Source organism: Prionailurus bengalensis, chromosome D1 (genome assembly GCF_016509475.1).
Source record: "Prionailurus bengalensis isolate Pbe53 chromosome D1, Fcat_Pben_1.1_paternal_pri, whole genome shotgun sequence".
NCBI lineage: Eukaryota > Metazoa > Chordata > Mammalia > Carnivora > Felidae > Prionailurus > Prionailurus bengalensis.
The window spans coordinates 16,757,736-16,771,445 of record NC_057346.1 but is presented as its reverse complement, the minus strand read 5'-3'; the positions used below and the strand labels follow the sequence as shown (position 1 = coordinate 16,771,445).

The 13,710-nt window shown below is 42.5% G+C and overlaps 1 protein-coding gene and 1 non-coding gene across 4 annotated transcripts in view; both read right to left on the bottom strand.

Annotated features, from left to right (window-relative positions):
* Positions 1-13,710, bottom strand: part of CBL (Cbl proto-oncogene) — an 84,921-nt gene that overhangs the window by 15,453 nt on the left and 55,758 nt on the right. For all 3 annotated transcript variants that reach the window (XM_043579608.1, XM_043579609.1, XM_043579610.1), the window contains 6 exons: positions 13,200-13,287; positions 12,485-12,616; positions 12,067-12,270; positions 5,308-5,439; positions 4,784-5,161; positions 2,953-3,047 (listed from right to left, as the gene is read on the bottom strand). In XM_043579608.1, the coding sequence (XP_043435543.1) occupies positions 2,953-3,047; positions 4,784-5,161; positions 5,308-5,439; positions 12,067-12,270; positions 12,485-12,616; positions 13,200-13,287 (1,029 nt within the window). The remainder of the gene's footprint in view (positions 1-2,952; positions 3,048-4,783; positions 5,162-5,307; positions 5,440-12,066; positions 12,271-12,484; positions 12,617-13,199; positions 13,288-13,710) is intronic.
* Positions 3,539-3,668, bottom strand: LOC122484589. Its single transcript, XR_006297645.1, has one exon. It is a non-coding gene; the product is annotated as a small nucleolar RNA SNORA19 (small nucleolar RNA).

The window sequence follows — 13,710 nt, the reverse complement described above, 5'->3', positions numbered from 1 at the left end:
AAGAAAACTATTTAGAAGTATTATAGTAACAGCACTGGCATCCAAAGACAAAGAGGTCTTAAGTAGTCATGCAAAGAAACACTACCTGTAAAGAAGCAACATTAGCCTGAGAGCTAATGCTCCAACAGAAACAATGGGGTATTCTTAAAATGCTGAAAGAAAGCAATGGTTTGTAACTGTACTTTTTAATTTTTTTTTTCCAAATTTATTTGTTTTGAGAGACAGAGCATGAGAAGGGGAGGGGCAGAGAAAGAGAGGGAGACAGGATCTGAAGCAGGCTCCAGACAGAGCCCGATGCAGGGCTCGAAGTCACAAATCATGAGATCACGACCTGAGCTAAGTTGGATGCTTAACTGACTGAGCTACCCAGACACCAACCCCCCCGACCAATTTTTTTTTTAAGTAATTTCTACACCCAACATGGGGGTCAAACCTACAACTCTGAAATCAAGAGTCACATGCTCCACCGACTGAGCCAGCTGGATGCCCCACTTCATAAAAATGTTAAAATATTTTATGCATCGAAAAACTATCCACCATAAAATAGCAACCCACAGAATGGAAGGGAATTACTCACAAATCACATCTGATAAAGGATTAACATTCAGGATATAGAGAGAACTTATAAAACCCGACAACAACAACGAAAGGACAAACAATCCAATTAAAAAACAGGCAGGTGCCTGGGTGGCTCAGATGGTCTCAGCTCACGACAAGATCTCACAGTTCACCGGGTTCGAGCTCCTGTGCTGTCAAGCACAAGGAGCCTGGGATTCCTTCTCTCTCCCCCTCTCCTGCTTGTGCTCTTTCTCAAAATAAATAAGCAAAATTTAAAAAATTACAAACGAGTCGGGGCGCCTGGGTGGCTCAGTCGGTTAAGCGTCCGACTTCAGCTCAGGTCACGATCTCGCGGTCCGTGAATCCGAGCCCCACGTCGGGCTCTGTGCTGACAGCTCAGAGCCTGGAGCCTGCTTTGGATTCTGTGTCTCCCTCTCTCTCTGACCCTCCCCCGTTCACGCTCTGTCTCTCTCTGTCTCAAAAATAAAAAAACGTTAAAAAAAATTTTTTTTAATAAATAAAAAATTAAAAATGATCAAATGTCTTAAATAGACATTTTTCCAAAGAGGATATGTGAATGACCAATAAACCCATCAAAAGATGCTCGATATCACTAATCATTAGGGAAATGCAAATCAAAACTATGAGACACCACCTCGTTAGAATGACTACCATCAAAAACCCCCGAAATACCAGGGGTTTGGCAAGAATGTGGAGAAACGGGAATCCTTGTGCACTGTTGGTGGGGATGTAAAATGCTACAAGAGCTGCTGCAGGAAATGGTGTAATAGGGTCTCAAAAAAATTAAAGAAAGAATTATCCTATGATCCAGGAATACGACTTCTGGGTACATATTCACAAGAACTGGAAGCAGGGCCCTGGGGGTACTTGTTCCCCCACGCTCACGGCAAACTCTTCGCAAACAGCTGAAACGTGGAAGCGATCCAAGTGTCCGTCCACCGATGAACGGATAGGCAAAATGTGGTCCAGCAGTCACCCTTTATCTGCAATTTTATTTTCTGTGGTTTGACTTCCCCGGTCAGTTGTGGTCTGGAAGCAGATGATCCTCCTCCTGATGAAGGTCAATAGGGGCCTAACACCACGTCACGGTGCCTACGTCGCTCACCTCACTTCATCTCGTCACATGGGCATTTTACCATCTCACATCACCCCAAGAAGGGTGAGTGCAGTACGGTATTCGGAGAAAGACCACAGTCACGCACTTGTATCATAGCATACTGTTGTAATTGTCCTGGTTTATGATCAGTTATTGTCGATAATCTCTTACTGTGCCTAATTTATAAATCAAACTTCATCATGTATGTACGTAGAGAAAAAACATAGCATACACACGTTTTGGTACTATCCTTGGTTTCAGGCATTCACTGGGGGTCTTGAAATGCAACCCCTGCAGATAAGGCACAGGGTGGGGTGGGTACTGCATACAAGGGGAGTATTATTCAGCCTTAAAGACGAAGGAAATTATGCAATACTGTACAACATGAATGAGGACATGATGATAAGTGAGTTAAACCACAAAAAGACAAATACTGCATGGTTTCCTTATACAGGTGGTAGAGTGGTCAAAATCATAAAGTATAACGGTGGCTGCAAGGGGCTGTGGGAGGGAAGGATGGGGAGCTACTATTTACCAGGTACAGAGTTTCCGTTTTACGAGATGAAGAGTTTTGAGCATGGATGGTTGTGATGGTTGTGAATGTAGTTAATACTAATTTAATATTTAATACTAATAATGTACTTAATACAGTGAATGTATTTAATACTGCTGAACTGTACGCTTATAAACAAGATGGTACAGTTCATGTGTCTTTTTGCCACACACACAAAAAGAAGACACCAAAGAATTAAGAATTAAAATTAAAAATGGTAAGAATTAAGAAAAGAACTGTTTTTACAAAAGTCAACAAAACCAGACTGCTTCTTTGAGAAGATGAATAAAATTGTTAAGCCCAATAAGACAGAGAACATGCACAGAGAAAAAAAATTAGTCCAAAACAGAAAATATAATAATTCTGAATTGCTACAAATACAGATCAATTTTTATTTTCTTTATACTCCTGTGGGTTTTCTAAATTCCGTGAGTGAGCTGTTTTAACAGTACCAACTCCACGGTGAAATACAGCTTTAGGGGCACCTCGGTGGCTCAGTCCGTTAAGTATCCAACTTCAGCTCAGGTCATGATCTCACAGTTCGTGAGTTTGAGCCCCACATCAGGCTCAGTGCTGACAGCTCAGAGCCTGGAGCCTGCTTCAGATTCTGTGTCTCAGTCTCTCTCTGCCCTTCCCCTGTTGTGTGTTCGTTCTCTCTCTTTCTCCCTCAAAAATAAGTAAATGTTTAAAAAAAAAAAAATTGAAATACAGCTTTAGTACTTACCTGGCAGCCAGAGAATAAATGGCACTGGCAGACGCAGAAGGTTTGATTTTGGGGTGCTCAAACTCTGAACCTGCTAATGGGCTGTTATTCATATTCTGGAAAGAAAAGTGGTGAAAAAGAACCTTCTTAACACAGCTCAGTATCTCCTCTTATTTATTTAACTTATTCAAAATAACCAGAACAGTAACACAGACACACACCTCACTCTCAACGCTGTGCGTACGGGTTATTGCATCCCACCAAAAGTAGGACTGCTTTCAGGCTCTGAGGAAAGTCTAAATGTAAGGGTTAGGAAGACAGAGATCTAAAAAGAGCCAAGGAGATGGGGTTTATGGTTTCAATTCTAGATTTGAGGAAATTGGCTGTCTCCACAAATACCATTTCTAATTTTAAATATCTGTACCTCTGCCTACAATGATGCCACCAGAAAGTCCAGTCTAATTTATTCTAATTGGACTGCCTATCACACAGATGCCACTTAAATGCAAGCCACTCTCCCCCTTCTCTTGCGACCAAGAAATATGCAGTTCATTGAAGGGCCACAGCATTCCTCAGCTTCACTACTCACAGACCATTCTCTCTTTTTATTTGTCTGAAGGAGACTGCCAGCATTACTATTCAGTTATACTGCTAATTAACCTTCAACTATCCGTACAGCACACAAGAAATAACACCGCTCGCATACACAAGAGAACACGGGGTAATGAAATGTGCACTAGACCATTCTCTCTCTTGCTTACTTAGCATCAGCTCTATAAGCCCCTTTGTGATTCCTCAGACTCTCCCAAACTCGCTGGCTTCCCCTTCATCCTGGAACGGTCTCCCTGAGAATCAGCACAGCGGGCTCCAGGTCTTTGCTCAGAACTGTACCCCATCCCTCCATGTACCCCATCCCTCCACGTACCCCTCAGCCCGACTCCAGCTATCCCTACAACCCCGTTTTGAGCTATTTTCCTCCACAGCACTCATCAGCACCAACATCCTGTGTTTCATTAACTTACCAAGTTTATTTTGTCTTTACTCCACCAGAATGTAAACTTTCTAAGGGTAAGATTTCTTGTTGAGTACATACAGAAACAAACCCCCCAAAAACAGATACACCTCCCCACGCCCAGGTCTGGACCCCTTTCTCATGCTTATTCAATGAACTACTAGCCTTTTTTCAATCTATCCTTTCAGCAATCTATTTTACATAATGCTACTACATGTACCTCTTGAAACCATCATTTTGCTCCTGTCACTCCACTGATTTAAAACCTTCAGATGCTCATTTCCCACCAAATAAATTCAAATTCTTTTGGCCTTGATGGGATTTTCAAGGTCCTCTAATCTAGCATTATCGCTCCTTTCATGACCTTTTCCCCACTCCGATACACAAACCTTCTGCTCCACTCATATTAACCTACTTCTAATCCCACAACACACCTCAAGCATTTGTGTCACTGCGGCTCTGACCTTAAAACTATCCACTTGGGAAAGAACACTTCAAATTCAGATGCCATTCGTTCCATAAAACCCTCATGACTGCTCTATTTGGAAATAACCTCTCCTTTCTCCAAAACTGAAGTGTTTTCTATTTACACTACACGAATCCAGCCATACCTACGTATATACACACATACGCACGCACCCACATACATACTGCAGTATTTACAAACATGCCTCATCTGATCTATTAATACACTTCTTGAGGGTATATATACTTCTGAGGGTAGGGATTACGTTTTATTATTTCTGAATCCTATACAAAACGTAGACAAAAGCGCGACCCATGAAATGCCATCCACAAATATTTGTTAACAGGCTAAATAATTTCAAAAGCAGGACTCACCACGGAGGTATCCACACTGAATGTGCTTCCAAGCCTAGGCACATCTGTTCTGGGCTCCATTTGTGAGGGCAATGAAAATGGAAGTGAGTGCCGGTTGGTTAATTCTCTACCTGTCCAGGGGTCACCAGCGTTTGGAGCGACCACTGGTACTTTGGGGATCGGCCGAGGCAGCCATGATTCCCCAAGGCGGCTAGAGGGAACAGGGGGCAGTTTGTCCCTGGACGGACAGTCGCCTGGTGTGCAAGGCAAGGGGCGTCTCTGAGGCCGGCTTTCTGCTCCAACAGAGTATGGCCGGTCTGGAGGGGGCGGTGGTGGAAGATCTCGAAGTGTGGGAGGTATCGGTAATGGTTTGTCCTTATGAAGGGAGCCAGAAGCTGCCTGTGGACGCAGGATGAAAGCAAATCAGTCAAAACCCACTAATCAAAAACAACAACAAAACACCCAACAACCACCACCACACACACACAAAGCCCACTAATCCACAACAACGAATCAGAAAACCGTAGAAACGGATAACGTCTTACCTTAGAAGCACTTCCAAGCCCAGAAGCACTTGAAGGAATAGACACCCGCTGTTGCAGAAGGTCAAGTCGCGGTGGCACCGGGGGAAGGGAGGCTTGCGGGGCCACTGAAAATGGAGAGGGAGGCCGTTCCACCTGACACAAATAAAATTTCCTAATAGGTTATTCTTGTTTTGACGGAGTGGCATCTTTCAACTCCTCCGAAAGCTGTAGACAGCAAGTGCTAGATGAACACTGACTAGAACGGCCAATGGCTCAGACTTCCTGAATTAGTTCCGTGTCACCATAAGAGGGCGCTCTCAATCACAGAAACACCATACAGATGCAAGTTACAGGCAAGGATCTAAAAATGGCTGTGCTACAAAAAGCTTCTTAGTTTACATCCGAAAACAAGTGTTACAATTTTCCACATCCTCACCTGGAGAGAAAAAAATCTTTTCAAGGTTACAAATACGAGCCCATATAAAAAAGAAAGGAGCAGACGTTAACCTTTCAACAAGTCACCTGGGGAAAAAAACATTTAAGGGCACAGGACAATGAAAGAGATCAAAGATGATACATTCTCCATGGGTTGTTATGATAGAAATAAATAAATAAATAAAGGTGTTTTAAGAGGAAAACAACCAACAGGATTGCTAAAAAGCGTCTTGCGTCCTTCTGAAGAAACAAGTTATTTCAATTCAGCAATTCAAAGGGATTAATATTTTCTATCAATCTGTGTTCTTAAAATATGAGGTGCCAAACTGGTCGAAGCAATACATGTCTGTGCCTATCGCAGGGTGCCGGGTAGCTGATAAGCGTTTCCAGGTAAGCGATCAAAAGAGATGCATAATTCATACAAAATGCTACTTGGCATTTATGTTCCCTTCCAGGAAGCAATACAGATGGAATATGGGCAAATATGTATTACAAGCACTTGCATAAAATGACAAAAACAAAAAACAAAAAAAAACGTTCACACCCTTAGCCCTGCCATTAACGCTGAGTGGTTTGTAAACGAGGGCAAAGAAAGCCCTCATCGTCAGCTACCGGCTGTACTCATGCCTGAGGAAACGGGGCTCCGACTCAGTGGTGCATGAGCGATGCAGCTGGAGCAGCCAGGCACCTCAAGGGTTAAGAAAGTGAGAAGTTATTAGGCTCATTCTCACTTCTCCATTAGTTTCTAGCCAGTCGCTGTATCCGGATTTCTCCATGGAAGAGTCTCGTATCTTTATGTGCCTTTTCCTTCTGCTCACCAATCCCAGACCCGATTTATTAAAGCCAGCTTCTAGCAATTCTCCCAACTTCTGGTTTCTTATCTCACCAAATCCTTTTGCTCACCATTACCAGCTTAGCCATCCTTCAATGTGCAGTCGCTCAAAACACCATCCAACACTAACTCACTTTCCCAATGTCTCAACTCAGGAATTCCTACCTCCTCACCTTTGTTCAAGTTGTTTCCCAATCTGAAAGGCCCTCTCTGCCTTGAAGATTTATTTTTAAGTGATCTCTATACCCCACATGGGGCTTGAACTCACAACCCCAAGAGTCACTCGTTGCCCCGGCTGAGCCAGCCTATTTCAACCCGTCTCGCCATCTATCCTCGTTCTCATTCCTGAAGTGCAGAGGTTGAGCTAATCATACTCTTTAATTCATGTCTCACCATCACAACTGTTCTTTTATCTCAACATCTATGAAAGTTCCAGAAAAGGAGAAAAACACAGGGGAGAAATTATCAGAGAAATGAAACAAGAATGTTTCTGAGACCTAACGGACACAAATATCCATAGGAAGGTTTTACTGCACAGTTAGCCCAATGAAGGAAAAAACCCACAACAAACAAGCAAATAAATAAGCCAAAAAGGCCCTTACATTTTCAAGGAATTAAGGATAAGGAAAATAACCTAAAAGTTTCTTGGGGACAGGGAAAGGGGACACCAAACAGCAAACTAGAACCTACAAGCGAAGTGAAGCCGTAACCATTGAGAGTTGAGTCTTTTTCAACCTACTATTCTGTAGCCAGTCCGTCTGAAGGTTGAACAAAGACACTGTAAGGTATCAAACGTCTCAAAAATTTTACCTCTCACCTTTTGGAAGAGATACTCCACCCAAACAAGGAAGTAAAGCAAGAAAGAGGGAACATGGGAGACGTGTTTCACAGGCACTTCCACAGAAAGGAGCGAGGGAGGTTTCGCGGGGGTGAGAGGAAGGCTCCAGGGGCTGGGTTGCAACACCCCCAGAAAGTCCAGGCTGGGGCTGGAACGTGAAAGACTCTCATATGGTCCTACACTATATTATATACTACGTACTGTATTCAGAGAATTAAGAGGCTATCGGACAGCTTGGTAAGCCTTGGCAGTGACAGGTACAGACGGAAAACTAAGGAAATAAAAATAAAGCGATTATCCCAAGAAGAGCAGAAGGTCATGTGAGAAAACAACAGCAAGTGCATCGTCGCGTATTACTTGGAGAGTCAGGGAGCAAAATCCTTACACACCGAATAGTGATTTGGCCCCGAACCACTCAAATGTAATAGGGAGATATGGTGGAGGAAGGAGGGAGATAATAAACCCTTTTCTACAACACCTGAAGTGAACAGAGACTACTACTGAGGAGGCAAAAGAAAGCAGTGTAAGTAGATGGCATGAAGGGTTCAAGAACTAACAAATCTGAGTGGGCACACAGAGGAGCTGAAGGGAGGGCGGTGGAGGCAGGGAGCCAAGGTTTCTGTCAGCCTTCTAGCAATTCTTTTACACTTACCAGAAAATCCACACGCATTTATCATTTGGATTTTGTAGTAAGTAGATCCACTGTATTAAAAATGAATCAAAATAAAACAGCAACAAAAAACAGCAGCTACCCAGGACATGATGAAACAGGCACTCTCCTAGTCTCATTTACCTTTGGGAGTGATTTTACAACAAAAAAACCGGGGATAAATTTTAGTATCAACACAAAAAAAATTAAATATCTTCATAAAATATTTTATTCATACAAATGCAAAGAATAATAAACACCTACGTAAGTACATCTAAGAAATGCAACAGCACTGTCTCTGTGAAACTCCCCTGTGCCTCTCCCCTAACTGTATCTTTTCCTCCATCAAAGAGTCTAAACGTACATTCACTTTCATTCAGCAATCCCACCGTTTGAAATTTATCATACAGACAGACTTGCAAAAGAACACCAGCCTGCATAAAAAGTCTCGAAATAATACAAAATGTTCATTGAGAGACTACGTAAATTGGGGGCGCTTGGGTGGCTCAGTCAGTTAAGCATCCAACTCTTGGTTTGGCTCAGGTCATGGTCTCAAGGTTCCTGAGTTCAAGCCCCAACCTAGGCTCCACAATGATAGCACAGAGCCTGCCTGGGATTGTCTCTCTTTCCGTCTCTCTCTGCCCTTCACCTGCTCACACACTCTTCCTCAAAAATAAATTAAAAAGAGAGAGAGAGACAGACAGACAGACAGACAGACAGACAGACACTACATAAACTGAGGTACCTGGCTCAGTTGGTGGAACATCTAACTCTTGATCGCAGGGTCGTGAGATCAAGCCCCATGTTCGGTGCAGAGATTAATTAAAAATAAAATCTTTTTTAAAACAGGAAAGACTATAAATAAATTATGGAATAGCCAACTGATAATACATGAAGCTGTTTTTTCTTGATCTGAATTATTACAGTGTACTTTTTATTTATACTTTTATTTAAATGAATAAATTTAAAATCATTCATACAGATCACATTAAGAAAATTTTTTACAAGCATTTTTTTTTTTTTTTTTTTTTTTACAAAAATAAGGTGACACTATACATAGTATACAGTTATTTTTAAAACAATATACATTAGGGGCGCCTGGGTGGCTCGGTTGGTTTCGGCTCAGGTCACGATCTCACAGTTCACGGGATGGAGCCTTGTATGGGGCTCTGTGATAACACTGAAGAACCTGCTTGGGATTCGCTCTCTCTCTGCCCCTTCCATGCTCACATTCTCTCCTTCTCTCTCAAAATAAATAAACTTTAAAATCTATATGTAGATATACACATGAGACAGCTTTCCACTGAAGTGTATGTAAACTGAACTCCTTCTGCAGAGGATTCCACTATGTGGACTGTGGTAGCCAGAATGAGGATTCCCTGTCCCCCAGCCCGAAGATGTTCATGCACACCCTAAAACCCAGCAACTGTGGATACCTTACTTTCCTTGGTAAAAGGAACTTTGCTGATATGATTAAGGGTGTGGATCTTGAGATGGGGGAATTACCCTGGATTATCAGGATGGGCTCATCTAATCCCAAGAGTTCTTAAAAGCAGAGAACCTCTGAGAGATAAGGCAGGAGGAGGAGGAAAGGAGTCCAGGATCCAAAGAATGCAGCTGACCACTGGAAGCTGGGAAGAGCAGGAGCTGACAGCCAGCAAAGACACAGGGATCTTGATCCTACAACTGGCAAGGAACTAAACTCTGCCAAATCCAAATAAGAAGGGAAATGGATCTTTCCCTAGAGCCTACAGACAGAACTACAGACCTGCTGACAGCCTGATTTTAGCTTGACGGCACAAGTGTTGCACTTCCCACCTTCTTGGAAACGGTAACAATAGTTTGTGTTGTTTTCAGCTGCCAAATTTGCAGTCGTTTGTTACAGCAGCCATAGAATACAAGCACATGGATGTATCATAATTTCTTACTGCTGGACATGTGAATTCATTCTCATTTTTCATTATTGCAGATAATGCTGTAAGAATAACTACATCCACATCTTTGTGTGCTTATCTGAGTATTTCTTTTCTTTTCTTTTTTTTTTTTTAATTTGAGAGAGAGAGAGCACTCGTGCAAGCAGTGGAGGAGGAAAGAGAAAGAATCTTAAGCAGGCTCCACACTGAGCAAAGAGCTCAACGTGGGGCTTGATCCCACGACCCTGGGATCACGACCTGAGCGGAATACACAAGTCGGACATTCAACCGGCTGAGCCACCCAGGTGTCCCATTCAGGATAAATCGCTAAAACTGAAATTGCTAGTTTAAACATTACACATTTTGATAGATGTCAAATTGTCCTCCAAAAAGATGGGCTAATCTGTACCCACATCAACACTGAATGTGATTCCTATTTCTCCACAGTATTACTCATCTACAAAATTTCATAAAGGGGTAATTTTAATTTCAAACAAATACATCCATGAAAGTTCACCTCTCTATCCTTTTATTCAGCTTCCCTAATATTCCAGGAGTTACGAATAGATTTTCATGAATGAACACACAGAAATTTATGTAAGAATATAAAACTGCTTTAGAGGCAGTTTGGAACCAAAACTTTGGAACCAAAGAGCCTGTTTAAGAGGCCAAAACTTCAAAAAAAAAAATCTGTCCACTTCAAAAAACCAAAAATGTACACCTCACTCCAGATTTCCTCCACTATCCATTACTGATACAGTATAGACAGATTTATCAATCCTGTTCTGAAGCGGTTTCAATTCCCAAACATTCAAAACAATTACTAAGTGCTCGATTTTGAGGAGTAAATTACAAATGAGACATGGCTCTTGCTTTGTGGGAATTTATAACATACCAGGAAATACATTTATAAAATATTACAAGGTGGTAAGTTCTATGGCGGACATATTCAGCGTCCTAGAGACACCCGGCCAGACCTAGATATGTGCGTAAATACATGTGAACTAGGGGTGGATGGAGGAGGCAGGGAACAGTCTGGAAAGGTTTCCTAGGAAATGAAATCTCCACTAAATTACATAGAAACCACCAAGACAAAAGCATGGAGAGATTTTTAGTGGTTTGGCCTTGCTGGACCATAAAACATAAAGCAGAAAGGATTATAAGGGCAAAGTGCCTGGAAAGGAGAATGGCTTAACCCATTAAGTAATGAGAAGTCTGGGGCAAGAGTATGAGGCAAAGGAATGAGGTGGTCAAGTCTGCACGGTAGACCAACGGTTCTGGAAGCAGGAAGAAGAGATAAGGAGGACAGCCTGAAATAAGGCAGTGGCACTAAGAACAGAGAGGAGACCCAATGGATACAATCATTTAAGAGATCAATCCATTCTTTCGATACTTACTGAGCACCTACTATGTGCCAGGCAGTAAGGGGATGATACGAAAGAAAGCTGCCGATGATCTGTAACACTCTAAACTAGAGAACCTAAAGCGTATCAGAAGCTTTTGTTTGCCCTATATTGGCTAAAATCTTCAAGGACTGCCTTACTTCTTACTTGGGAATGAATCTGTTTTACCCTACCTACTCATGTTACAGAATTTGATCCCATCCTTTCCCGGCCTTTATATGTTTCCTCTCTTTACCAGGGCCTTTCCAGTTTGTTTAGTTTCTACATAATACTTCCTACCGCCAGTTGTCATTTATTTGGTTACTAACAGTGCCTCAGCACCCCCGCCCCCCCGCAATCTAACCTTCTAATGCCACGACATTAATTAGGAAAGAAGGCAAGAAGACCGCATTCTCCTCACAGCAGCAAAATAGGGTCCCATTTTTTTATACTCCCCTCATTTTCTCCAACAAGCTACGTGAGTAAAGCCCTGTCTAGGACACAGGGCATGGGCCTTAAAGGCGGAATGTCTGGCCTTTGGAGGAGACATGAGTATAGGACTGTAGGAGTTAAAATAAGGGAAGTGCTTAACATGGTCTCTCTCACATAACAGATACTCAGTAAACGTAAGCTACTGTGACCCCTTGTAGATCGATGTCAACAGGTGCTCTATCGCTTTAAAGCACAACTCAGCATGCAGTCTGTCACAGTCTCTTGCACTGCAGTCTTACCTTGGCACCAGCCAATTCCTTCATCATAAAGAGAGAATCATCCGCTCGTTCGTCGTCATCGTCATCATAATTTGGGGAGGGAGCTCCCTCGGCTCCTTGCCTCAGCAGGCTGCCACTTCCTCTAGGGTCAAACGGATCTACCACAATGGGCTCAGTACCTTTAATTTCACATCGGCAGAAAGGACAGCCCTGGCCTTCTGATTCCTGCGGAGGAAACAGGAGATGGTAACAGACACGTCTCAAAGTACTGACAAGATCTGTCCACTGGGAAATGCATTTCCTAGAGACGAAAAAAGAAATCAAAAATTTAAAACCTACCCCAGAAGCCAGGTCATCCTTTTTATCTGTAAAGGATACACAATCCCCAATTCTTCAGAGTGATTACACAGCTGGGGAAATGCATGCTTTGGATCCATACCTGCCAGGACGTAAGACAGGACGTGCACATGAGGTGTCCACAGGGCTCGATTTTTACATCCTTATCATTTTCAGCACATATTTTACACAGTTGGAATGTGGAGCCCATCTCACAGTATAATTCATATTGTTCCTTTGATTAAAAAGAAATTAAAGAGATTACTCAGCCCATTCAGGTATTTGTTGAACTGTAACTGTACTGTTACTGATTGTAAGTGTAAATACTAACAACAGAAAAACTAAAGACTTATTTTCTATACAAATTTTGCTTGTACGAAAGTGGTCAATAGTCTCTCGTTAAAAGAGAAAAAAAGCACTCGGTCTCGGTCCTATTTTAAGTTCTTTAGAGAAACCACACACACATAAATTCACTAATCTAGTCAATGGTTTAAAATGTAAATGTTCTGGGGTGTCCGGGTGGCTCAAACACCCGCCTTCCACTCAGGTCATGATCTTGAGGTTCGTGGGTTCGAGCCCCACGTTGGGCGCGGTGCTGACAGTTCGGAGCCTGGAGCCTGTTTCGCATTCTGTCTCCCTCTCTCTCTGCCCCTCCCCCACTTGCCCTCTGTCTCTCTCAAAAATAAACATTAAAAAAAGGATAAAAATACATAAATGTAAATGTTTCACTCACTTAATACAATAGAACTGTCAGTTCTGTAAAGTACATACAAAAGCTTGCCTCCAGAGCTATGGTTATACCATACAACAAAATTCACCTGGGTCACTTTGATGTGGTCTTGGGGAGTTGGTTCACACAAGCCTGTCAGGTCAGGATTCTGATTCCGTCCATCTGGAAACAGATAGCTGTAAAAAGAGTAACCAGCCTCGGGGTTTTACTAAAGCTAATTTGTAACTGCTACCAAGACAGACAAATTTTATCTAGCAATTCTCTCATTCTAAAAGGGTAGTTTTGCGTAAGTACAAAGATGTATCTTACTAATACTTCAAAAAACATACAGGGGCGCCTGCGTGGCTCAGTAGGTTGAGCATCCGACTCTTGATTTCGGCTCAGGTCATGATCCCAGGGTTGAGGGATCAACCCCCACATCGGTCTCCATGTTGAGCATGGAGCATGCTTAAGATTCTCTCTCTTTCCCTCTGCCCCTCTCCCCCACTTGCACTCTCTCTCTCTAAAAACAAACCAAAACAAAACAAAACAAAAACAGAACAGTTCCAAGAAGATATTCCCAAACACTGATAGCTCTTTCTCTAGGCCACAACGCCCCA